This window comes from Akebia trifoliata, chromosome 15 (genome assembly GCF_017979445.1).
Source record: "Akebia trifoliata isolate Shusen 1 chromosome 15, ASM1797944v1, whole genome shotgun sequence".
Classification (NCBI taxonomy): domain Eukaryota; kingdom Viridiplantae; phylum Streptophyta; class Magnoliopsida; order Ranunculales; family Lardizabalaceae; genus Akebia; species Akebia trifoliata.
Genome location: NC_141389.1, coordinates 24,804,400 through 24,828,650, shown reverse-complemented (window position 1 = coordinate 24,828,650; position 24,251 = coordinate 24,804,400). Strand labels below are relative to the sequence as shown.

At 34.2% G+C, this 24,251-nt stretch overlaps 2 protein-coding genes across 4 annotated transcripts; both read right to left on the bottom strand.

Annotated features, from left to right (window-relative positions):
- Window positions 1-909: 909 nt before the first annotated feature.
- LOC147384745 (DHBP synthase RibB-like alpha/beta domain-containing protein) lies at window positions 910-6,136 on the bottom strand. 2 transcript variants are annotated; one of them, XM_086426465.1, is made up of 5 exons: window positions 5,961-6,136; window positions 5,158-5,392; window positions 3,521-3,696; window positions 2,444-2,735; window positions 910-1,233 (listed from the first exon to the last, which is right to left on the bottom strand). In XM_086426465.1, exons 2-5 carry the CDS (start codon window positions 5,319-5,321, stop codon window positions 1,161-1,163), a joined length of 705 nt encoding a protein of 234 aa, XP_086282591.1. In that variant the 5' UTR covers window positions 5,322-5,392; window positions 5,961-6,136; the 3' UTR covers window positions 910-1,160. The 2 variants fall into 2 exon arrangements, with proteins under 2 accessions (XP_086282591.1, XP_086282590.1); XM_086426464.1 differs by having other exon boundaries at window positions 5,981-6,133.
- Window positions 6,137-7,777: 1,641 nt separating this feature from the next.
- LOC147384744 (RING/U-box superfamily protein) lies at window positions 7,778-16,891 on the bottom strand. Of its 2 annotated transcripts, XM_086426156.1 has the most exons (8): window positions 16,464-16,891; window positions 13,530-14,027; window positions 13,126-13,300; window positions 11,855-12,152; window positions 10,937-11,009; window positions 10,770-10,860; window positions 9,342-9,421; window positions 7,778-8,130 (listed from the first exon to the last, which is right to left on the bottom strand). In XM_086426156.1, exons 1-8 carry the CDS (start codon window positions 16,548-16,550, stop codon window positions 7,858-7,860), a joined length of 1,575 nt encoding a protein of 524 aa, XP_086282282.1. In that variant the 5' UTR covers window positions 16,551-16,891; the 3' UTR covers window positions 7,778-7,857. The 2 variants fall into 2 exon arrangements, with proteins under 2 accessions (XP_086282282.1, XP_086282283.1); XM_086426157.1 differs by lacking the exon at window positions 9,342-9,421 and having other exon boundaries at window positions 7,894-8,130.
- Window positions 16,892-24,251: the final 7,360 nt, after the last annotated feature.

The following is a 24,251-nucleotide window of genomic DNA, read 5'->3' as shown; positions in this document are numbered from 1 at the left end:
TTGTTACTTTTCTTTGAGGCTCTCTCGGCCTCTTTGTTTCTTGTCTTCCCTTTTTGATCAATATATTATACTTTTCAAAAAAAAAAAAAAAAACAAACTCAGATTGAAAGGGAGGATACAACACCCATATAAAAGTGGGTCCAGACAATTTAGCCAAAGCTGCGAGAATGATCCAAACCGTTCATCTAATTGGACCACGGCCTCGCCAGCCTGCATGTACACAATGGTGGTCTCCATTGACACACGTGCAGATAACCACAGTAAGCTCACTTCTTGCAATGCCCTTTCTCATGATATCTGCACACTGTCCTCGTTTTGGGATGCCTTGAATGATCCACTACCCCAACTGAATAACCACGAAAACCCCCGTCCCCCAATGACCAGAAAATAGGTTCCCATTAGAATTCTTTTGGTTCCCCCATGTTTGCTTTTCCCACTTGACGCTGCACGTTTGGACCTGTTTCCCATGTTTTATGGAACATTGCTGGCCTTTTGAGTATCGAAGGAGACAAATACATTGTTTTGAGTATTGCCCATTGCACCAAGATCTACAACCCAACTGGAAGGCCTGGTCATAGGTGGACCTGTTGACACTGTAAACCAATCACCACTATTTGCATTTGATTAGCATGGCAACCAAAATCGAACACACCCAACAAGACTTGTAGAGATTGATAAAGAACCAAATTAAAATAGGTTAAGAAACAGAAAACACAGTACAGACCAATCAGACAAAAGAACCAGGAATACAATTAAGCTAATTCAAGAACATGCAACCAGAAACAAATTCCCTATCTTGCCACTTTCACGTTAATGTGTTGTGATTCAGTTTCTTGATACCACAGTTTGCTCATCGAACGAGTCACAAAAAAGAGAATAAACTTTAAGAAGATCAAAAGGGATTCCCAATACAGATAATTTTCTAATAAATAAATAAATAAAGGTATCTATTTTTCTTCTTTAAATTAAAATGATATGTTATCATTCATATAAATCAAATGGGCACTGATCAGTAATGGGTACATCTCTATCTACTAGTGTCCTAGACTCACTCCCATCGAGCTTCTTCAGTTACAGAAGACGTAGAATTCGAGATCAAGAAGAATCGGCCTAAAAAATCCCACCAAAGAAACAAAACTTTGTATCCCAAGAGACTTCTCTCAAGGCGCTTCTTCGTGGTCATCGTCCTGTAGGGAGTATTTTTGAAGAATCGATAGAGTCTCCTCCATGGCACTGCAAATACAAGGTCAGACCCATTACATAACAACAAAGTTTTAAGAGAAAATGTAATATCCAAGTATCCCTAAAAAACAATGGGTTCCGGGTACAATAAACAAAAATAATAATAATAAATAAGTTCAGACGACCTAAAACTACCATAAGCATATGTGTAGCACAAGCCTCTGACGCAACATATTAAAAATAGAAGTAAAATATATGCTGGATACACTTTATTACTGTGGTTATTAGTATAATTTTTTTCTTTAAGCTTCAAACACTGGTTGCACCCATACATTTAACATACGAATAATGCTGAAGTGACCTCAAGATTGTACCTCACATCCAACATCCTGACGTGAAAGTGTATGGGAACCATAGATGATTTCATCGAGATACGAGTGAAAAAGCATCTATGGTTCCTATTCACTTTCACATCAAGATGTGCGATATGAAGTACAAGCTTGAGGTCACTCGAGCATGACTCTTAACATAAACCACAATGATGTTATACTTGGCATAAATCACAAGGACACTTCTTATTTCACCAGACTAGGTTCTTGATTTTGACCAAGTCAACATTAAGTCAAACCTAACAGTCCCCAACCATGTACGAGGGATTTCAAAACTAGGAACAAACAAGGTTTAGAACATAAGCTAAAGCACAAACATGATCAACGTTTAGAACTCAACCAGCTCCTAAAAAATTCATCAAGTATCCTCGATTGAGATGTGAGTTAAGGGGGTAATTTAGTTAGTGTAGAGCCAACTCAAAACTACACAAGCACAATAGAGTACTCAGGGAACGTAATAGAGTACACAACCGAGTTATAGGCCAACTCAGGTTTCACTTTCCTTACTAACTTAGTAAGATTTTAACTCTTACTACGGATCCTTGAGCTCACATGGATTACCACATTGGCAATCCAACACCACAGCCCTCTAGATTTCATGGAAAAACTCATATCCCAAAAATAAAATAAAAAATTCTGGGCTTGATGCAAGGTTTTGAAAATGGACACCTACTGAACTTCCACGGAACTCCCAAATTTAAAATTAAATTCAACTATGAAAAATAACATTTTTTTTTAAAGTTCATAGAATTAGTTCTCTACAACCCTGTGGCATCGGATCATGTTTTGGGATGCCAGAAGGTGAGCTCAATGACCCTTAGTAAGATTTCAAATCTTACTAAGTAAGGTTAGTCGGACTCATTGGAGTTTACCTTCCAGGTCTAAGGATCTTGTATTTTCCTAGCCTTGTGAGATCTACAACAGTTGATCCAGCACGCCCTGAAGGAAGCAAACCACCGTCATAAACATATGCACAGTGCTCCCAAAGGGCTTCAAAATCTTTGATGCACACACTACTAGGCAGCCCAGATAGGTTTGCACTTGTGAGGGCTAGTGCACTTCCTGAACCACGGGCAATTACCCGAATAAAGTTGGAATCGGGCACACGAACTCCTATACTGTCCAATCCTGGGTTCAAGGACTTCTCAAGGATGCTAGATTCACCTGCGAAAAAAGAAATTATAGTTCCTAGTCCTTAATTACTACGAGAAAATATAAGCTACCAATCTCGCAGTTAGTAACACAATATGCTAACAGAGTAGGAATACATATGGCATACATGCCATATGTAAGACGAACCACTCACACAGGCCAAAATTAACCACCCTTGATGACTTGTCCCATTATTCTGACTAGAAGGTGGCATGTGCAAACGCACATGTATCATAAGGGTTTACTTGTAATTTAAAATAATGATTAAAGGGTTTTGTAGATTAGACAGTAAAAAAAGGATATTCTTTGTAATTTCAAAAACTAAGCAACGTGATTTAGGGTCATGGGTTGAAATTTTCTGGGTTTTTTTTACTAAAATGACCCTAATTCTATTAAATTTAAATATAAAAGTGGGGGCATTTACGACAACTCAAATTTTGGTGTCGAACCATTTCTACTCCACCTCTCATTATAATAGTAAAAATGAACCACAAAAAAATGACAGGGTTTGTTAACATGCACCTAAGGGCACACGTAAAGGTGCATTAAATACCAATTGGAAATAAGCATTTGAGGGAATTTTGGTAGAAATGCTTATTTCCAAAGTGTATTTAATGCACCTTAACGAGTGTCCATAAGGCACATGTTAACAAAACCCAAAAATGACATCTTTAGTTCTATACCATTGATAGTCTCTTTAACATCTGCTAGACGGGTTTCTTACATCTACTCATTGAAAATTTTGCTCTTTTTTTTTTAAATATAAACAATTGAATAAATGTAAAAGAGTAGCAAACCTCGCTTTAGCACAACAGTGACAGGTCCCGGAAGTAGACTGTCAAGCAATCCATGTGGCAAATGGTCTGTGACAGCAAACCGTTTTGTGTCCCATACATCCCCAACACAAATAGCTAGAGGGCTTGTTTGTTTACGCCCTTTGATCTCATAAATCCTATCAATTGCTTCTGTAGAACTGTAAAACAAAACCCTCTCATGAATCAGAATTACGAGTTAGTAACATAAGAAAATGCACATTGAAAAAACATCAAGAATGAGTAAAGTATTCTATGAGAGTAGAACAAAGTGAGAGTTCTTGATTTGCTAATATGCTCAAGGATTACATCTAGATGACCTTGACAGAGGTTAAGAAGGTTGCAGACTTCATAGAGCTACATGGGAGTGTTTAGTTGTAACAGCAACATTGTTTGAATAGAGTGACTGTGTGTAAGTGCAAACCTTCTTTTAACTGAGAACATACATCCCAAAAACCAACAGAAATATTGCATTTTTGGGTTTAAATGTTTTCTCTGAGGAAAAAAAAGGTTTACTTTAGAGAGATTCTATTGCCATACCAACTTTTTCTAACGCCGCCCCAATTCATATATAAATCACCAAAGAATTAGCACACATCTTAGGGTGCTGTTAGTAAAAGTTGGTGTGGCAATAGAAGCTCTCTTATTTTAATTGCCCACAAACAACAGTTGGATTTGATAATCATTGCCGAGGTTTAAAATCTCGTCACAAGGCAATGTTTCGATCAAGAGAAAAACTGATACTATCTTGACCAAAACATTCCGATACAAACTGATACATTCCGAAACATTCAATGTTTTGGGGCCAACGTTTTGTATCGGTCCCGGCCCTGATGGAGGGGCTTTGCATCAGGTTGACAGCTGACATAAAATAGTGTCAAACTCTTAACATGGATCCAAACTCGTTGTTGAGACGGTTTTGGGCATGTGATGAAGACACATACCTCGACCAAAGAGATGGCTCAAGATACAATTAAATGGCGAAATTGGATTCATGTTCATCATCATTAATTTTTTATTATTATAAATATGTTCATCCTCATTCATCACCATCAACTACTCATCACAAATACTGAGCTGTGAACCGAGATACATGATACATGTTGTCAGTCCTAATATTTAGGATAAAGCATAGATGATAATGAATGGTAAAAGATGCCTTAGAATGGAAGCTATTTGCCTTTAGTTTAAGTTGGGTTTCTTTATTTCTGGTTGGCAACTAATTAAGAAATCTAAAATCTCTTGAAGCTAGGCTTACTTCAATGTTAGAGTCTCTCTACATAATATATGTCGCATATGCAGAATCAATTATCAATTTAGAGCTTGGCTCACCCTTGAGTGATCTACGTAGTCCTGATCCCCTTGAAGGACCTTGAAAAGATTGATTTTTCATCTCTATAATCCCTTTTTTTTTTATTATAAATTGTTTGATTTCAGTAAAACTAGGTTATCCAATGGATTTGTACCATCAAGTTATTTCACCCTCTTTCATATTCACTAATATCCTATCTTTTTTGGGTTCTCTATGAAACTTATGAATTTTCATTAGTTTTTATTCAAATAATAAACTATAATAAATTTCAAATATTCAAAAACATGAGCAATCAAATTCTATATTATACCAGGCATCACAAGCGAACCCATAAAGGGTATCGGTCGGCACAGCAATTACTTTCCCAGCTTTGATAGCTCCAATGGCTTCTTCAGCGTGAGCTTCTGTTGCTGGAAGAACTACCCCTACCTTAATGTCTAGACCCATATCGCACCCCTTCAAATTCCAAGCCATTTCTTTGCGTAGAAGCCCTTCAAATCCCTTGCTTTGACGCAAAGAGCGGAAAAATCCCAACTTGGGCAGACCTAAAAATCACAAAAATTGACATTAAAATGGGTTTTTAGATTTCAAATGGAACAGCTATAGAACGAGTGTAAAATATTGCAGAGTTCAGGCAGTCTTGCAAACTCAAAAAAATATGTTTATGAAGCTGAAATTCAATAAAATAGAGAACAAAAATTGTGCAAATAGATAAAAGTCATGAAATTGAACTCTAAAATTGGTAAAAAAAAGATGGGAAAACACACACACACACACAAAAGGGTTAGAGATATATTAAAATCCAATCTTGGGTAGAACTTAAATTCAGTAAAATAATATATATACAAAAAAGTAGGTTTTGAAGCTGAAATTCAATAAAATAGAGAACAAAACTTGTGAAAAATAGCACAAAGTCATGAAATCGAACTCTAAAATTGGTGAAAAAGATGAAAAAACACACGCACACACACGAAAGGGTTTAAAGATATATTAAAATCCAATCTTGGGTAGAACTTAAATTCAGTAAATAACATAGAAAAGTAGGTTTTGAAACTGAGAGAAACAACAACAAGAGAAGAAAAACAAGTTGGAGAGAGAGAGAGAGAGACTGACGGTTTTGTTCTAAAGAGCACCTCTGAATGAAGATGAAAGAGCGAAACACATGTTGAGAATGGGCAAACTTTCTGCAACTTTTGCTGGAAAAATCATCTCTCACTCTTGTTCTCACAAGAGAATAGAGATGTGAAGAGCTAAAAGCCTCAAATAAACTGGGAACTGTTGACTTTGGCACCAAGCAACTGAAGCAAAAGTAACAACTTAAGATGTCTTCTCGAGGTCAAAATTTACAACCCATGGGGGTATTTTGGGCAATCTAAGAAAAGGGTTTTAAAGATTATAAAATATAGAAATAACTCAAATATTCTCAAATAAATATATTTATTTAAACATCAAAAATCACTGAAAAGGTAATTATGATATTTTTGTTTAAAAATCATTTTTAGACTAATATTTGATAAATTGGGCATTAAAGATTTTATATTTTTTAATAATGTTGAAGTGACCTCATATTAGAACTTCATATTATACTTCTTGACATGAAAGTTGATGGGAACCAAATGATTTTTCACTCGTTTTATGGTTTCCATCCACTTTCACGCCAAGAAATGCGATATGAGATTCTTGTTTGAGGTCACTCCAGCATGATTAATATTTGATAAATTGGGCACTAAAGATTCCATATTTTTTTTAATAATGTTGAAGTTACCTCATATTATACTTCTTGACATGAAAGTGGATGGGAACTAAATGCTTTTTCACTCGTTCTATGGTTTCCATCCACTTTCACGCCAAGAAATGCAATGTGAGATTCTTGCTTGAGGTCACTCTAGCACGACTATTTTTTTAAAAGGGACTTTTAGGTATATATTTTTAAAAAATAAGTCTTTGAAGTCATTGTTTGTATAATTTATATTAAATCAAGTCAGATTGAATGTATCAATATCCCAAAATCATTCAAATACTAAAATCTTATCCAAATTCAAATCTGATACCCAAAATTTTCAAGTAACATTCAATTTTTCAAACCCTAACTCTAAGTATGGATCAAGGATTTGGGTTCCAATAAGGTTTCTATTTGATAACTCATCAGATCCTTTTTGGATCAACCATGTCTCAATCTGATAATATAATTGAAAATATCTTTATTATTATAATGAGAGAAGGTGGAATAGAAATGGTTCAACACTAAAATTTGAATTATAAAAATGCGCCTAACTTTACATTTAATTTAATATAATTAAAGTCATTTTGATCAAAAATAAGAAAATTGCAGGGCGTAACCCTAAGAAACATGCTGTTAATTTTCAAAATTGCAAAAAAAAAATATTCCTATTTACTTTGATTATAAAAAAACCTTGTAATATTCAAACCCCTTTTAATCAATGTTTTAAGTATAGGTAAGCCCTTCGATACATGTGTATTTGCATATGTCACCTTCTAGTACAAATAATGCATATTTATATCAGTTGGGTTTGGAGCTTAAGATGAGAGATCCAATTGGATCCGGATTAGGATTGTGTAATAAATTTCTTATCGTATAAGTACCAATTTATTATCGATCCGATCCGAACCCAATCCATAAATAGCCCTTGATTAAGGAATGAGTGGACAATACGTGTGACACGAGGTATCAAGGTCAATGATGTGGGGTTGTCAATGAATCGGATCAGTTCTTAAATTCAATCCATTCCAACTCTTCCCTGATTGGTTCAGGATCAATCCCGATCCAATCCAAATTGGATCAATTGACAGCCCTACGATGAGGATGGCTATGATGAAGGGTCAGCTCGATCTTCGGTCCCGATGCACCTATATGAGACCAATCAAAGCCTCATTCACAATTTTACAACCCAATTTGTTGTAGAAACATCTCATGTAACTTCTTAGATAAATTATAATTAGAGTGTTTCTATACAACCAAAACCCACTTTTACTCAAATTACAACATCAATCATACAAATACCAACTCAGCTCCTCGTCGAGGAGTACTTGAATTTTCGATTTCAGTTTCATGGTGATCAGGTGTGCCTGTTTGGGGTGGATGTGAGCTTTCTGGTGATCGATCTGGCTGTTGGGTTTCTTGGGAACCACGACGATGCTCTAACCAAGCGTGCCATCTTCTCCTCAATCTCAAGAACTCAACTAGCACAGAACTCCCACACATTGCAACACCAAACCCAGCAAATGTGGCAAGAAGGATGGATAGAACAGCTAGCACATGAAGCTGTAAATTTCATGCAAAAAAGAAATATATTACACTTCATTTGGGATGGATCATATAAATTTTATAGAGAGCTTCTATTGGCACTCCAACTTTTACTTATTACACTCCCATATCTTAAATAATTAAAGATTAAAACATACCATTCGAACATTACAAAAGTTTGGTTCAAAGTTTTTTTTTTTTTTTTTTGATAACTAGGTATCCTTGTAAACAAGAGACTGGGCCGGACCTGTATCTGAGCTTTGCCCAATCCATAGACCATGGTCTTGTCCAAGGACTAGTCCCGAGGCACGTGCAACGCTTGCACTTCACACGCACTATGTAAGTGAGGGTGCACCCTCATGGGTGGCCCCTGAGGAATTAATGCTCATACTGGGTATCGAACTCACGACCTACAGGTATTAACCGCTTATCGGTCCGAAATTGCCATTGAGATGAACCCCTTGAGGTTTTGGTTCAAGTTATTACCTCAACATTAAAAAGCATATCAAGAGTTGTTTACAATTAGGATTAGGCACATTTAAAATCCTAAATCTGAAAAATAGAAATCTAAACCATGGAGAGAGAGTTTCTATTGGCACCCCAACTTTTACTTATTCTAAATGATTGACTAATTTCTTTTATTTAATTGGAGTGTAATAAATAATAGTTGGGGTGACAATAACAACTCTCATTTTGTATATTAACTAGAGTTGGCCCATGCCTACCTCACAAACATCCTCTTTAGGGGGTTAAGGGTGTAAAAGAGTAAAAATAATAACATTGGAGAGGTATTATTAAAAAAATTAGGGTTAAAAGGGTAAAGAAGACAAATAAAAGTTGAAGGGGTATTCTTGAAAAAAGGGAAAGAGGGAAGGAGCAGGAGAGAAAAGATAGTAAAGTTGAAGAGAGAAGGCATAAAGTGAGATCCACACAAAAGGGTGGATGGGACATTTATCCCCCCCATAACTATAGCAAATGGTGGGCCCTTACAGTTGTATTTATTATATAGAATATTCGTTAACTTAAGAACAATGTTGATAAACTCAAATTCACTGAGAGGCTTCGACATACTTTGACCATGCCAAGTCAAACGAGTCAACATAAACTCAAAAAGGCTTCATTAAAATGATCGACTTGGCCCAAGTTTTTGCAAACTAAGGGTTGGTCGAATTTCAAGTTGGCCCATTGAAAAGATATAATGTTCAAGAAAGAGGAGATCTCCTACTTACCAATGAGTAGAAAATATGAGCAAAGAGAACCACCAGTACAAATTGAATTGACGCATAAACCCAGACAAATCTTCGATGCACTGGAGTAAAAGAATTTAATGAGCATCAATAAGAACAAAAACAATTTGAACTAAAAAGAGAAGATTCATAGTTTAAATATTGTAAAGGGCAATGTTGTAAAATAAATAGAATATTAGGCCTGTGGTCTGCATTCAGGGTAGATGCAAACCATTTGATGGAACCCACTTAGGAGTTTTCTGGATCAAAATAATCCCAAATGAATGATCACAGCCATCAAATCCACATCACATTTCTAGAAATTCAGTTATATTTGATTCAGCATCCGAAAGAATGTGATAAGATGGCACGGTTACAATGATCGTATTGATTTTATTTTATTTTTTATGTCAGGATATATATATATGGGGAATGCTAACGTCCAAGACCTAATGGGGGCGTCAACATTGTTCAACACTTTTTTTTTTCCAATAATACTCATTTGTTTTGTATTTTAGTGAAAAAGACAAGGGCATGTTAGTCTTTTATACAATAAATACATTTATTATGTTGCCATTGATTGTCAAAGCGTTTATTACAAAAAAAAAAAAAATATTTAATTCAAAATACTTAAATGCACATGGTATTTATTATGTAAACAAACATTTATTGTGTAAAAGACTAACATGCCTTTGTCCTTTTCACTAAAAAACAAAACGAGGAGAGATCTTATTGGAAAAAAATGTGTTGGATAATGCTAATGTCCCCATGAAGTATTAGATGTTAACATTCCATATATATATATGTTAGGATATTTCATGGGTGGATTCCAACCTATGTTATTTGGTTCACTTGGTTCAAATTCGGGTTCGTGGTTCGCCACTCTAGGAGGTAGAAATAATTCATTTCTTGGTTCACTTTGGTTCCCTAGATTGGTTCACTTGTGCATGTATATAATTCAAGTATCCAAGTTATAAGTTCAATTACAATTTTAAAAAAATTATAAGTTAAGTAGAAACAAATTAATATAATAATCTAAATTCTAATATAAACAATGAAAAAAATATATAATAAATTGGTTTGGTTCACTAAACCAATTTCTTGGGTTCACCAAACGGCCTGAACCCAATCAAAATTCAATGGGTTCATGGTTCGCTTGATTTTACAAACCCAGTATGAACCGTACAGCACAATGGTTTGGACAGGTACCTACGAATTGGGTAACATAGGTTCCAACCCCATGGATGTGCTCCATGTGCCCTGACATCCCAATAACAATTGTTTCCATGTATGATACTGTCATTACATGCTTGGGCTATAGATAGAATTGATTCGATGACCATGATTCATTCAACCGACTCCAAATTTTTGGTATAAGGCTTTGATGATAGTGATAATGAACTATTTCTTGAGGGACTATGAGAAAGTTACCCATGGTAGACGATGTCATGGATGCAAGAAGACCCAATATGCACGAAAACGGCAGTGAAATGGCAATTGCATTGGTTCCCATTTTGGTGACCTGTCAAATTGGAAAGGTTACTGAGGCGAAGTTTTGTAGATAAGAAGAAGTTGCATTAAAAATATGGGAATCTTACCAAAAGCTGTTCGAGAAAACAGAAGTAAGTAAGCATGCTGACAATGACAAGAATGGGCACATCCTGCCAAACCCTGAAAAGATTTGTCGTAAAAAGCTCAGTAAATGTTCTCACATATTGGATAGAAACTTAAGATCTAGTTATGATATTTGAGAGTTGTGTTCTTAATAAAGTGTTTAAAAGTCAATTTACCTTATTCCATTTAAATTCAATTTACAATATAATAAGAGAATGATTTATCAAAAATTAACCCCCCACCCAAATTTTTTTTTTAAAAAAAACTGCTCTATTGGCACCCAACTTTTACTTATTACATCCCAATTAAAAACAACGAAAATAATTGAATGGTTGAGAAGTAAAAGTTGGGGTGCAAATAGAAGCTCTCTGGGTTTTTTTGGTTTTTTTTTTGGGCTAGATTTCTATTTTTTGGTTTAGGATTTTATATGAGCCTAATCATAATAGTAAACATCTCTTGAAATCATTTGCACAAGTGTAATAATTTGAGCCAAATCATTTTTAATGTTTGAATAGTGTGTTCTAATCTTTAATTGGGGAGAGATAATAATTTAAGAAAGTGTCTCCCTTGACTCATGAAGAATGTCTCGTGGAAAAAACACATGATCCCAACTGTTTAAACACAAAATCTAATGATTGAGATTTATCCTCGGGATAAGTATCTCCGAGATGTGCTATCAAGATATGCATAAAGCTCAACTATTGGATTTTGTATCTAAATGGGTTGGGATCATGTGTTTTATCATGAGTCATCGGAACCAAATCCTCTACGAAATTGGGGTGTAATAAGTAAATTTTGGGGTGCCAATAAAAGCTCTCAAAAGGGAAAAAAATGTCTAGAAAATAAGTTCCACGAATATTCCTTTGCCAAGGCTTGACAACAATATGAAATCCTTCACTTGCCTGTATCGCTGAGCTGCAGTTTGGTGACCTCTGTTTGCATTTGTATTAAGTGTCTGGACACTTTGGATTCGTAAAAGGGTGACGGGTAGGTTTTGAACCTCTTGTTTACATACATCACAGTTCTTGTTACCCTTGATGCTAAACCATTTTACGGCACATTCTCGGTGGGCCAATGCAAGTTCACCTTTGCAGCTACACTCCATCTTTAGGGTGTCACCACCTTCGCCAAGTTCAACCAAACAGATTCTACAAACAGCTTCTTCTTCAGGAATATCTTCACCGTCGGAATCATTGTTCTCTGAACCACAAGACCAAGATAAGACACATTGGTTGAGAATAAGTAAAGGTTGGGGGTGCCAATAGAAGTTCTCTTGTGTTTGTTTTTTTTTTTTTGCTAGATTTCTACTTTTTAGGTTTAGGATTTTCGATGAGCCTAGTCATAATTGTAAACAACTACTGGAATTGTTTGAATGAGTGTAATAATGTTTTCTAATGTTGAGTTTATAATTTGAGCCAAATCATGGTAACGTTTGAAGAATGTGTGTTTTAATCTGTAATTAGGGTGTGATAAATATTTTACGAAATTGGGGTGTAAGAAGTAAAAGTTGGGGTGCCAATAGCAGCTCTAAAATTTTTTCATAAATCTCAGGGTGTCGACTCGGAATATGTCAACATGAACTAAGAATCAGCTTTCTAATAGTATACTATTAGACTATTAGTTTTAAAATTCCAAGGCCAAGGAAAAAGTTCTTGACGAAATCAGCGGAATTTTTTTTTACAAAAAATTACCATCGTTTGTGGACAATTAATCTACTCATTCAACTTAGTGGAGTCAACTCATAAAAGGATTTTTGGAAAAGAGTCCGACTAGCCTTACCAACTTAGTAGGATTTCAACTCTTACTAAGGGTCGTTGATCTGATGCTACATGGTTGTAGAGGACAAAATTCTATGAACTTTGAAAAATAAAAAATTCATAAAATGTTATTTTTTTCCGTTGAATTTTAATTCTAAATTTGGGAGTTCCGTGGAAGTTCGGTAGCCGTCCATTTTGAAAACCTTTGCTCAAGCCCCCATAAAAAATATTTGTTTTTTGATTTTTTTTGTATCTAAGCTTCTCCATGAATCTATTGGAATAGTTATCGAGTCCCTACAAAGTGTTTTTCTTTGGAAAACTATTGGAATAGTTATCGAGTCCCTACACAATTATACACATTGTATTTCCATGTAAAACTTGGATAAAAAATAAGATGATTAAGAAAATAGATGTACCCATATCTACTGTAGGAGTGATATTTGATGGGGTGGCACTCCCTTCTGTCACTCGTGGAGTTGAGGGAATCACACGAAATTTGCCAACTGAAGAATCATTTCGCTTTATGCTTCTTGATTTGTTGTTCACTGGCATCGATAGAGATCGAGACATGTGCCGCTGGGCCTCTTTTTTCTATAAGCATAAGGACAATGTAAGAATCTTGTACAAAATTGGAAACCTTTATGTATGTATTTATATGTGTACCACCATAAATTTGGGAGCAGTTTAAGTGCTTTATTTTTAGTAACTTTTCAGTACACATGGTGTCGTGCCATTGGTTCATCAGCTTAGCACATAACTTTCAAAACAACAAATGTCTGTTCAACTAATAAGCAGGTAAAATGTTCTCAATTTAACTTACATTTGAAGTCAATGGATCAACCGTGGTTCCTCCATGCACGGATTCCGGGTTTGAGCTCGTGATAGGTGTTACGGGCAGAGATGATGTTCTCTTCCCTCTAGGTGTAAATATTTTTGAAAGAGATGATGACCTTGTGATGGGTGATTTTTTGCGTACCCCTGCCAATGGAACTCCTATAGCAAGGGTGGCAGCCTTCTCGATCTCTGAAGTTGAATTACGGTACTTGAAACTTAATCGTGGTAGGAGGCTTTTTATGGATGTTTTACTTTTAGATAAAGAAGGGCTTGGAGATCCATTTATTCTTGCAGAAGAAGGGCTAGGTGTTGGGGGACGATTAAATTTTGTGGGAGTAGGACTTGGTGTTGGGGGCATGTTTATTCTCACAAAATCTTCGGGGGGGATCTCAAATTTTCTTGACGGTACCTCTAGGAAAAGGTTTCGTCGTTTCCAGTGATGAACAGGAGGGGTTTCTTCAGTAATTCCAGTCGAATCTTCATCCTACAAAAGGAAACGAAGAATTTAGTATAATTCATCGTCACCACTAGCATTGAAGCCTTATCCCAAAGAAAGTATTATTAATTATAGAAACGCATAAATAACGTTCACCATACTCTCTTAGTAAGCTCAACCTCCAAGCCAAAGAATTAGCGGGCCACCTTACCTATACTAAACTATCTACTCAATTGAAGTTCGTTCATAAAACTAGAGCTTCAACATACTAAAAAAATGAAACAATTCTAGATTTATCTGAATCCTTCAAGAAATGTCTAGATTTATCAAGTTAAAGACAGACAAAAAAAGAAAGATATTAAAGTATAGCTTCTAACATATTTAATCATGAACATGTGATAATGTATCACCCGACCAATGCCTACCATAAAGAGCTAAAGTGAAGAAAGATTGCTACAAACTTGGTCGTTTTCCCTTGAAAAGAGAAATCAAAACAAAACAAAAAACCAATGTAATATGTTAAAGAGAAGCTAAGAATCTATATGCTACTAAACTGAAAACTTCATAAAGGGGTGATGAAAACCAAAACAAAAAAGTAAATGAGGAGATTCATTTAGAGAAGTAACTCGGCTTTTCCGAGAGAGCGAGAGAGAGAGAGAGAGAGAAGGGGGGGGGGGGGGGTCAAGTCATTAATTGAAAATCTTGATTAATTTCAAGAAAACACTATAAGAGTTTTAAGGAGACTTGGATCAAGTCAAGTTTCTAGTTTGTAATCCATGGTCGGGAACTATTGACCAAGAAGATTCTCCAATTACATACAAAAGCACTAATAAATTAAGTTTACTTTGCTTTTATAAGTCCAATTCATTGTTTATTAGTGTCAAGTGGGTGCTTTACTCCACTTCTATAAAGGAATTTTGAATCACTCAACTGTAGAAGGAAGACAAGGCCCACGGTGCATATAAAAGTTCAAAGAATTGAACGGAATTTGTAATGTCGGCCATTTTTTTGGGCCTCTCAAGTCGAATCACTCATATTCAGCTCCAGCCATGATTTCAGAACATTTAATTATTCTATTATTAAAAATCAATGTTTAGAATTGGTTGCTTTGGGAGCTACCAAGTTATTAAACTCTGTGCTCCATAGGCTTTGTTGTTTATTATAAAATCATTTTCCTTTCACATAAGATTCAACTGTGTTTGATTAAAACTGATTCAAAATGCAAACCTGTGAAACTCTTCCAATCCCTTAACGGCAAAGCTCCAGAATTATAAAATTTTGGGGTGCACAAGAATCAAAAAGAGAAATACCCAACCAAAATTCTTATGTTATAATAGTAGTTCTTCATATAAGGCGATGAAAATTAAAAAAAAAAAAAAAAAAGTAAATAAATAAATAAAAATAAAAATGACTGAAGATCACTCCTACAATCCTTTTAATAACAAAGCTCCAGAATTCTCAAATCTTGGGGTGCTCAAGAATCCAAAAAAATGAGAAATACCCAATAAAATATTTCTTATGTTATAATGGTAGTTATTAATATATGATTATGGAAACTATATATATAGGGTGGCGTTCGGAGGCCCTAAAGAGAGCCAAACATTTTTTCAATGTATGGGTTAGAAGTTTTGGAATGGGCTGATTTTTTGTGAGGATAACCTATATGATGAGGAGATCATCCTCGCCAAAAATCAGCACATTCCGAACTTCTAACCCCATCAAAAGGGGTTTACAAAAATCGGACGGTCCACGATTCTTCAACTTGTAAAGTAGGGTTAGAAGTTTCGAAATGAACTGTTTTTTGGTGAGGATGGTCTCTACACCAAAGAGATCATCCTCACAAAAAATCAGCCCATTCCGAAACTTCTAACCCCTATTTTGAAAAATGTTTGGATCTCTTTAGGGCCTCCGAACGCTTCCTATATATATATAAATAAAAAGACTGAAGATCACTCCTACAATCCTTTAACAACAAAGCTCCGGAATTCTCAAATTTTGTGGTGCTCAAGGATCAAAAGGAGAAATACCCAACAAAAATTATTATGTTATAATGGTAGTTCTTCATATATGGTGATGGAAATTTACCCAAAAAAACAAAAACGAAACACTCAAGATCATTCCTACAACAAAGCTCCAGAATTCTCAAATTTTGTGTTGCTCAAGAATCAAAATTAGAAACACCCAACAAAAATTCTTATGTATGGTTCTTCATACATGGTGATGGAAATTATTCAAACAAAAAATCATAAAAACTCTAAAACTATAACAGACAGAAAGAAAGAAAAAAAAGAAATCTCTAACTATTATTCTACTAATCAAAACTACCCAACAAAGTATTTCTTTCCAAAATTACATTTACATCACAAATTCGTTATATAAATCTCTAAAATACATAAATAAAGTAAGCAACAAAGAATTAAAAACTGTACAAAAAAGAAAAACATTAAAGTTTTAAACAGAGAGGATTACCAAGACAACAACTACCTTTTGTACTGGAAGACTAACTGTTTTGTTTCGTACGCTATCATCATCATCATGCCCCTCAGAGACGGATTCTTCTACTACTCCCATTATTTCATCCAAAATTCAGCAAAACCCACAATTAAAAAAAAAACCCAAGTCCTTAAAATCACTTAAAAGGCCATAGAAATTGGAGAACAAGAGAACCCATTGAGAGATTAAACATTAAACAACCACCCATCCCATTAGAGAGAGAGAGTTATGGTTCTTGAGATGAGGGATGATGATGTTGAAGAGGCATAAATGCTTTGTGAGTCATTTATGGCAAAAACTAGTGCGATTGCTAAGTTCTATGTAATAAACAGTAGCAGAGTCGCCCACTCCCTCGCTTTCTCTCCAAAGTCCAAACTCTTTATAGTTTCTGAGATGTCTCACTTTCAAGTGTCGGTCATAATAAATCATCTCTCCTCTTTGAAAAAAAAAATGACAAATAAATCTTGAGAGTTACTATTGGCACCCCCAATTTCTACTTATTACATTCCAATTTCTTAAATTATTTGTACATCCCCAACAAAAAAAATTAAAACACATTATTCAAGCATTACAAAGGTTTGACTCAAATGATTATTTCAAAGAATAATGATTTTCTGACGCCCCCTCTGCCTTATCATCGCATAACCTTATAAAAAATTTGCATTGGGATACGTAGAATTATAAATATTTTTTGTGTATCCTGAGGCAAATGATTTATGATTCTGTGACAAGGGCGTATGTTAAAGGCGGGGGTGTCAGATTATCACGACTCTTTCTCAAAATGTGCGCAACTTATATCAAAATTCCAATTCATTTTAATGCCCAAAACATATTTTTCTGGTGAATTCATCACTTTTATAATCAAAGAATTCATTGATAAATTACTAATGTAATCGTTGATATGGAAAAATCGTTGGTAAATATCAATAAATTCATTGATTATTAAAGTGATGAATTCACTGGAAAAACATGTTTTGAGAATTAAAATGAATAGTTTACCAGAGTTGGAATTTTGTCATATTCAGCCCACGAAATGAATATTCACCCTTCATTTATTTTCTTTATTTGTAATCGGGGTGTAATAAATAAAAGTTGGGGTGCCAATAGTAGCTCTCTAAAAAATAACAAATAAATCTTAATCCTTCATGTGTTTATAAAAAGAAAAATATAATAATGAAATATATATAATAATTGCAAATACAATAATACAGTAAAATAAAATAATTATTTAATAAAGGAATGGGTTAAAATAATTTTATTAAATTAAAGAAATAACATGACAACATATAGTTAAAAATAATTCAATTGCCAAAGCATGTTTAATTCTATTATTAAATAATGTCAATCAATGACAGAATACTGACATTATTTATAAATAATTTTTAGGAGATAGATAATATCACTGATGACATTCTTGGGACAACTAGGTCGTGGATAAGGGAGGAGGCATGATTTTCTTCTTCTTTTTTTTTTTTTTTTATATATAGGATTTAGCTAAATAAAAAATAATTTAATTTGCAAATGATTAAGTTGATAATTTGATTTATTTCAGGAAGAGTATAATTCAAGGTAGATGTTCCAGGTTTCTTATTTGAGTCTTGATTTTTCTGACGTCCATACGCTCCCTGATGTGGCATGTGCTAGAATCATAGATCTTTTTCCTTGGGATACACAACTGCACGTCCTCATAAATGGAGTGTCTTTTTGAAAAGTTAGTTAGTTTGTATGAATTTTTTTTTTTTTAAGTATAGAGGTAAATTCAATTAAATGCCCTTACATGAGATATTCGCTTCATACTACGGGTGTATAGGGTAAATTTGATGATTAATCTAGACCATACACATGTCAAGATCTAATCAAAGCTTGAAGAACGAGTTGATCTAACTTTGCCCCAAACCTGTGGATACCAGTGAAGATCGACAGCTTTATTCAATACGGCTTGGTCAAATGAGTAGAGTGCCAACTTGTCCTTATAGAGAGAAGGGTAGACCTGGGCAGTTTAACATGATAGGTTGTCCTAGTAAATTATAGTGGTTCACTTAATTGGATTTGGTGATCTAAATATCAAGTTTGTGTATGTGCATTATTTTAGACAACCATTCGCCTATGTCTTAAATGGGTAAATTAAAAAAATAAAGTTAGGGAGTTTTATATATGTTTTTTAGGTTAAGTAGTAAAATATGGAAAGCAATAAAGTGGGTTAAATGAGTAAAGATAAAATATAGTAAAATTACAGAGGAGTGAAGAGGAAAAACAATAAATTAGACTCCACAAAAACTATAGTATGATGGAATGTAAATCCTAGTTTGATGAAAGTTTGGTCCCCACAAAAGTGGATCCTACAACTGTTTTCTATTATATAGACTAGAGTTCGCGTAGGCATAGGCATCCTCTTTAAGGGTTAAGGGGGGTAAAAATGAAAATTAATAAAATTGAAAGGGTATTATTAAAAATTCTTGGGGTTAAATGGGGTAAAAGAGGGAAAATAGTAATTAGAAAGATACTATTAAAAAAGTGAGGAATGAAGAAAGAAAACACGGAAAAGTTGAACTAGTGAAGAGGGAGGGTAATAAAATGGTGCCCACACAGAAGGGTGGATGGAATGTTTGTTCCTCATAATTATAACAAAAAGTGAGTTCTATAATTGTATTTTATTATATAAATATACTAGAATTTGTCTATGCCTACAGCATAGACATCCTCTCTGAGGTTAAGGAGGTAAAAGAGGAAAAATAATAAAATTAGAGGAATATTATTAAAATGCTTTTGGGGTTGAAGGGGTAAAAGAGGAACGATAATACAATTAGAATGGTACTATTGAAAAAAAAGAAGAGAGTAAAGGAAAGTAAAGACAATAAAGTTGAAGTGGGATGAGAAAAACAATAGTAAGGTCACTGTAATTGATGGAGTGTTTATCCCCCCACAAGTGGACTCCATCGTTGTGTTTTATTATAGTCATAGTTTTTTTACTCTCCCTCTGACATACTCCCTTCTATTCTCTTGATGTTGCATGTGCATAGAACCATAGTTTTTTTTTCTCGAGATACACAACTGCACATATTTTTAGGGATGTGTATCCCGAGAAAAAATCTATGACTCTATGCACATGCCACGTCAATAAAGTAGAGGGGGAGACAGTTTATCATTATTCTTTACCATACGGATTAGATTTGTATGTGTGTATTTGTGTGAATTTTAGTTTCATTTTGTTAGTTTAATATACAATCTATATTTTATCTTTTTAATAATTACTTGTATTCAAAATTTGGATCACGGAAACTAAATTTAGAATTTTCTAACATTATAGTTGTAACTTGTCCGGAAAATAAAACAAATATCTCTGCCTACCCTAAAAACTAAGATCGTTCTCGAGGGATTAACCGCGAACCCAAATTCGAATCAAATCAACCAATCAGATAACATACGTTTAGTTAGGATTAAGGAGTAGTAAAGAACCTATAAAATTTTGTTTTTTTTTATCTTCAAGGTTACCCATGGAGACTATAAGTGATGATGATTTGAAGAACAAGACCACAAATAGTAAGCAAAGCGACAGGGTATCTTTTATCCTCTTTTTCTTGCTGATCCGAACATGATGTGCTCTCCACTATGTTTTGTAGGGTAGAGGATGCACACACGTGTAAACAATATTCGAAAGTTGTTAACTACCTCCTCACAATATATATATATATATATATATATATATGGGCACATTTGATACTCAAATTACTGGGCCAGGCAACTTTTTAAAGAATTTACCTAAATGTGCATCTACCCATTTTGGTATTTTTTTCATTTTTTATTAAAAATAGGTAGCGGTGTTACTCGTTTCCATTTGATTCGGGTTGTGGTTAAATCGGAACCAAACCAACATAAATCGGTTCCACTGAATAAGAATCAGAACCAAAGCGAAACACTAATAAAACTGAACCAACCCAAATCAAATTGAAGTCGGTTGGGTTCCATGAGTTGCCAATATCCTATAAACTTAGTTAGAAATGAAATATTTTTAATAAAAAAATAAAAAATAAATATAAAATTTCATATAAATTATTAACATATTCATATAAAAAAATCATTACTTTATTTATAGAAGAAGTCATTAATCCCTGTCCTAATTCGTAAAATAATTCATAATAAATGAATATATTTATTTATTATATTAGGTTCGGTTCTCGATTTGGTTTGATTATATACAAGCCTTGAACCGAGAACCTAACCAAATTGATCTGTTCTCCATTTTCTAAATCCAGAATCGAACTGCAAGTTGTTCCTAACCAAATCAACCCAACCCAAAGCTATCAATTTGGTTCGGTTTTTTATTTAACCATTTTGGCATTTTTGCAAATCATATTTTTGTAAAAATAAAATAAAAATTATGAGGGATTTTTAGAGTTCAAGTTTATTTTAGAATAAAAATAAGGGTATAGAGGTAAATTCAACTAATAGATAACTTTTTTGAAAAAATCAATTCATTTTGTAAACTTTTTTTAAAATGGCTATAAAGACAAATCCAGTTTAATTTTAGCACAACAAATACCCATTTTGATAAAGTAAATAAGTACCAACATGTCTATATTACCCTCTTGATTGATATTTCAAAAATGTGATTGGGACACCAAAATATCATTTATTAGTACTTTATTTAGTGATAGAAGTTTTGTGAATGATATACATTTTTAATATTTAAAAAAAATACAATAATTATCATAATGATGTCATAAGTGTGTGAAATGGGGGGGGGGGGGGGGGGGGGAAGGGGGCGAAGACTTTATAGGTGTAGTCATGTTCTTGTTAGCTAAGCCGTATCTTGCTGGCATTGAGCTCTTCTCCAGCACCACCAACTATTGATTCATTTGGCGCACCTCTAGACTAAAAGGTCATTAAGACTATTGGCTTGTCTACAGAGGACCCCTCCCAATGGACTATCAAGAACCCTGCCATTCTGCTGCCCAAAGTATTAATAAAATAAATAAATACACTCTACTCCCTTCGCATCGGATCAATCAGACGAAGGAATAAATGAATGGGAAGTTGGAGGCAGCAAAGACATAGGTAGTAGATACAAAGGCATCGTAGGAAGTAGTCCCATATCCCGTGGTGGAAGAGCAGTTGCAGCTATAATAGTTAATTTTAAATAAATTTTTATTTGATTGAGTTGTGATCTTGTCTTGATCCGTTAGACCTACAATTGGATCGGCCTTGATCCAATCCAAACCCAATTCATTCATCAACCAAAGGAGTAGAACCAATTTATGTAGGGCTAGGAACAAGGGTTTTCTTGTAGTGGGGGCAAACTACTGTTAAAGGTAAAGTTGAAGAGCTTGAAGTTCAATGGCTGAAGAAAATTCAATTTTTTTTTTGTTAGAGGTGAAGAAAAGGGTAATTAGCAGAGCATTTGGATAGAACTTCTTAATGACTTCTGCTCCTGCGGGGAGTTAACAAACGTTTGGATAGATTTTTGCTCTTGCGTGGAGAGGTTTTTGCTCTTGTGAGGAGATATTTTTTGCTCTTCGTTGAGAAGTTCCAAAAATCAACTCTTCAACAAAGATGTTTTTTACTCTTGCGGGGAGAGATTGAACTTTTACGCTTGCATGGAGAGGTGTAGCCACATAGGGCCTAGGTCATTTTCATATAGTCTATAAGAGAAAGCCAAAGTCAAGGGGGCAACGTCATCTTCAAAAAATTGAAAAGGGGGTAAAAGTTGGAGAGAGGTGAGGGAGTGGGGGCAAATGGGGTATGGCCTTAGTTGAAAATAAAGGGGTATCTCAAATTAAAGTATAAATACATGGGAAAAAAATTAGGTGGGTGAGTGGGTGGGGGTGGATTGAGTGGGGGCAATTGCCTTCACTAACTCTACACATGGCTTGGAAGTTTTAAGATCAAGATATTAGTTTATAGTGGAGAGAGTGAGAGAGAATGTTATCTAATAAAGAAAATTAAAGGGTGTTTTAAAAGATTAATAAGCACTAAGAATCTCTATCTAATGACTTAAAAACCATTCCCAAAAGAGTAATGATTTTATGATGCCTCTCTCTGCCCCCCCCCAATTACAGAATTGTAGATCATTTGCCTCAGGATAAGCATAATCATAAATCCGTTTCTTATGTATCTCAAGGCAAATGATCTACGATTTTGTGATAGGGACGTGTGTCAGAGGGGGACGTCATATTATCATAACTCTTCCCAAAATTAGCTGACATTATATTATGGTCTTAAAACTCGATAGAGTCAAATTGACTTGGGTGAGTTGGAGTGAAATAACCTCTAGTAAATTAAATAAGACGTGTCATTCTTTAATTCATTCGGTCCAGGCCCAAATACAACCCTTTTCATATATATATAATGTTAAATGTTCTTTAAATTCATGTTATATGTTCTTTAAGAATTTAATTGATAAAAATGATATTTGTTATTGTAACATCTATTTACCTAATTTATAATAAAGATATCAATTATTTTGAATTATATACTAATTTCAATTGATATTGAATGTGGTTGAACTAATTTGGGAGGATTACGTGGGTACAAATGTAGTTCTTAAATCATACTTCACAGGAACCAATTGCTACTACTTAGAACCTTCTCACATCTCTCTCTCTCTCTCTCTCCACTTCAAAATAAGGTGGTGAGGTTCAATAATGCACTAAGTTAGGCATTAAAATTAGATTTGATAATGCATAAAGGTAGGTTTAAGTTTTAGGTTGTGGAGGTTTAATGTCACAATCATAATCATTTATGTCAAAGTCTAGGTCTCACATGACCATGTTGTGGTATTAGAAATCAATATTATATTTGGAGATGATCTAAATTTTCTTTGTTAAAAGGAAGAATTATTTTATATATATATATATATATATATATATATATAAATCCATGATATTAGTAGGGTAAAAGCTATAGTTATAAACTTCATGTCCACAAGGTTGGAAGTCAAAGGACCACCATACAATTAAGTTACAAATTCAACACTAATTAATGGGTTCTTTAATATTAAATAATAGTTTTAAATTCTCAAACATTTCCTTTAATTATTTTTCTTCTCATGTTGGATTGTGGATGAAACCGATTCAACCCAGAATTCGAAACAATCCAATCCAAACCAAGAAGTTAGGATATAGATCAAGGTTTGAGATCCTATAAGGATCCAATTCATTAAGAAGGATCCAAACCAATAAGTTAGGGTTTAATCTTCTTTTCATTTTCTATTGCTATACTTTATGCACCCATTGGTATAGGGTCTTGTTAACGTGTGCCCTAAGGGCACTCGTTAAAGTGCAATAAATACTCTTTAGAAATTGACTTTTTAATCGAAATGACCTTGAAAAAATTAACTTTTATCAAAATATCCTTAGATTTCAATTTTCAAAGTGTATTTATTGCACTTTTACGTGTGCCCTAGGCACACGTTAACAAAATCCATATATATAAGGAAAAAACTACATGGACGAAAAATCCATGTTGAGACTTTGAAGTGAGGTTCTCATTTGAGTCAAGTGGAATGTCACATTGGCTCAAATGACACCTCAACTCTTTAGGGTGATTCATGGTTTATATCAAACTTTAGAATAATTATATTTTGGCCTAACCAAAGCTTTGAAATACAGGTCACTATAATCCAAAATTTAAAATGCGTTGATCAACGGTGGAAAAAATCCTTTTTAAAAATTTCATAGAAATTGGTGTTGTAGTCCAAGTGACACTGATCATGTTTTTGGGTGCCACATGAGAATGTAATCCATATAGATACGTAGTACTTCAATCCATGCAACCCATCCA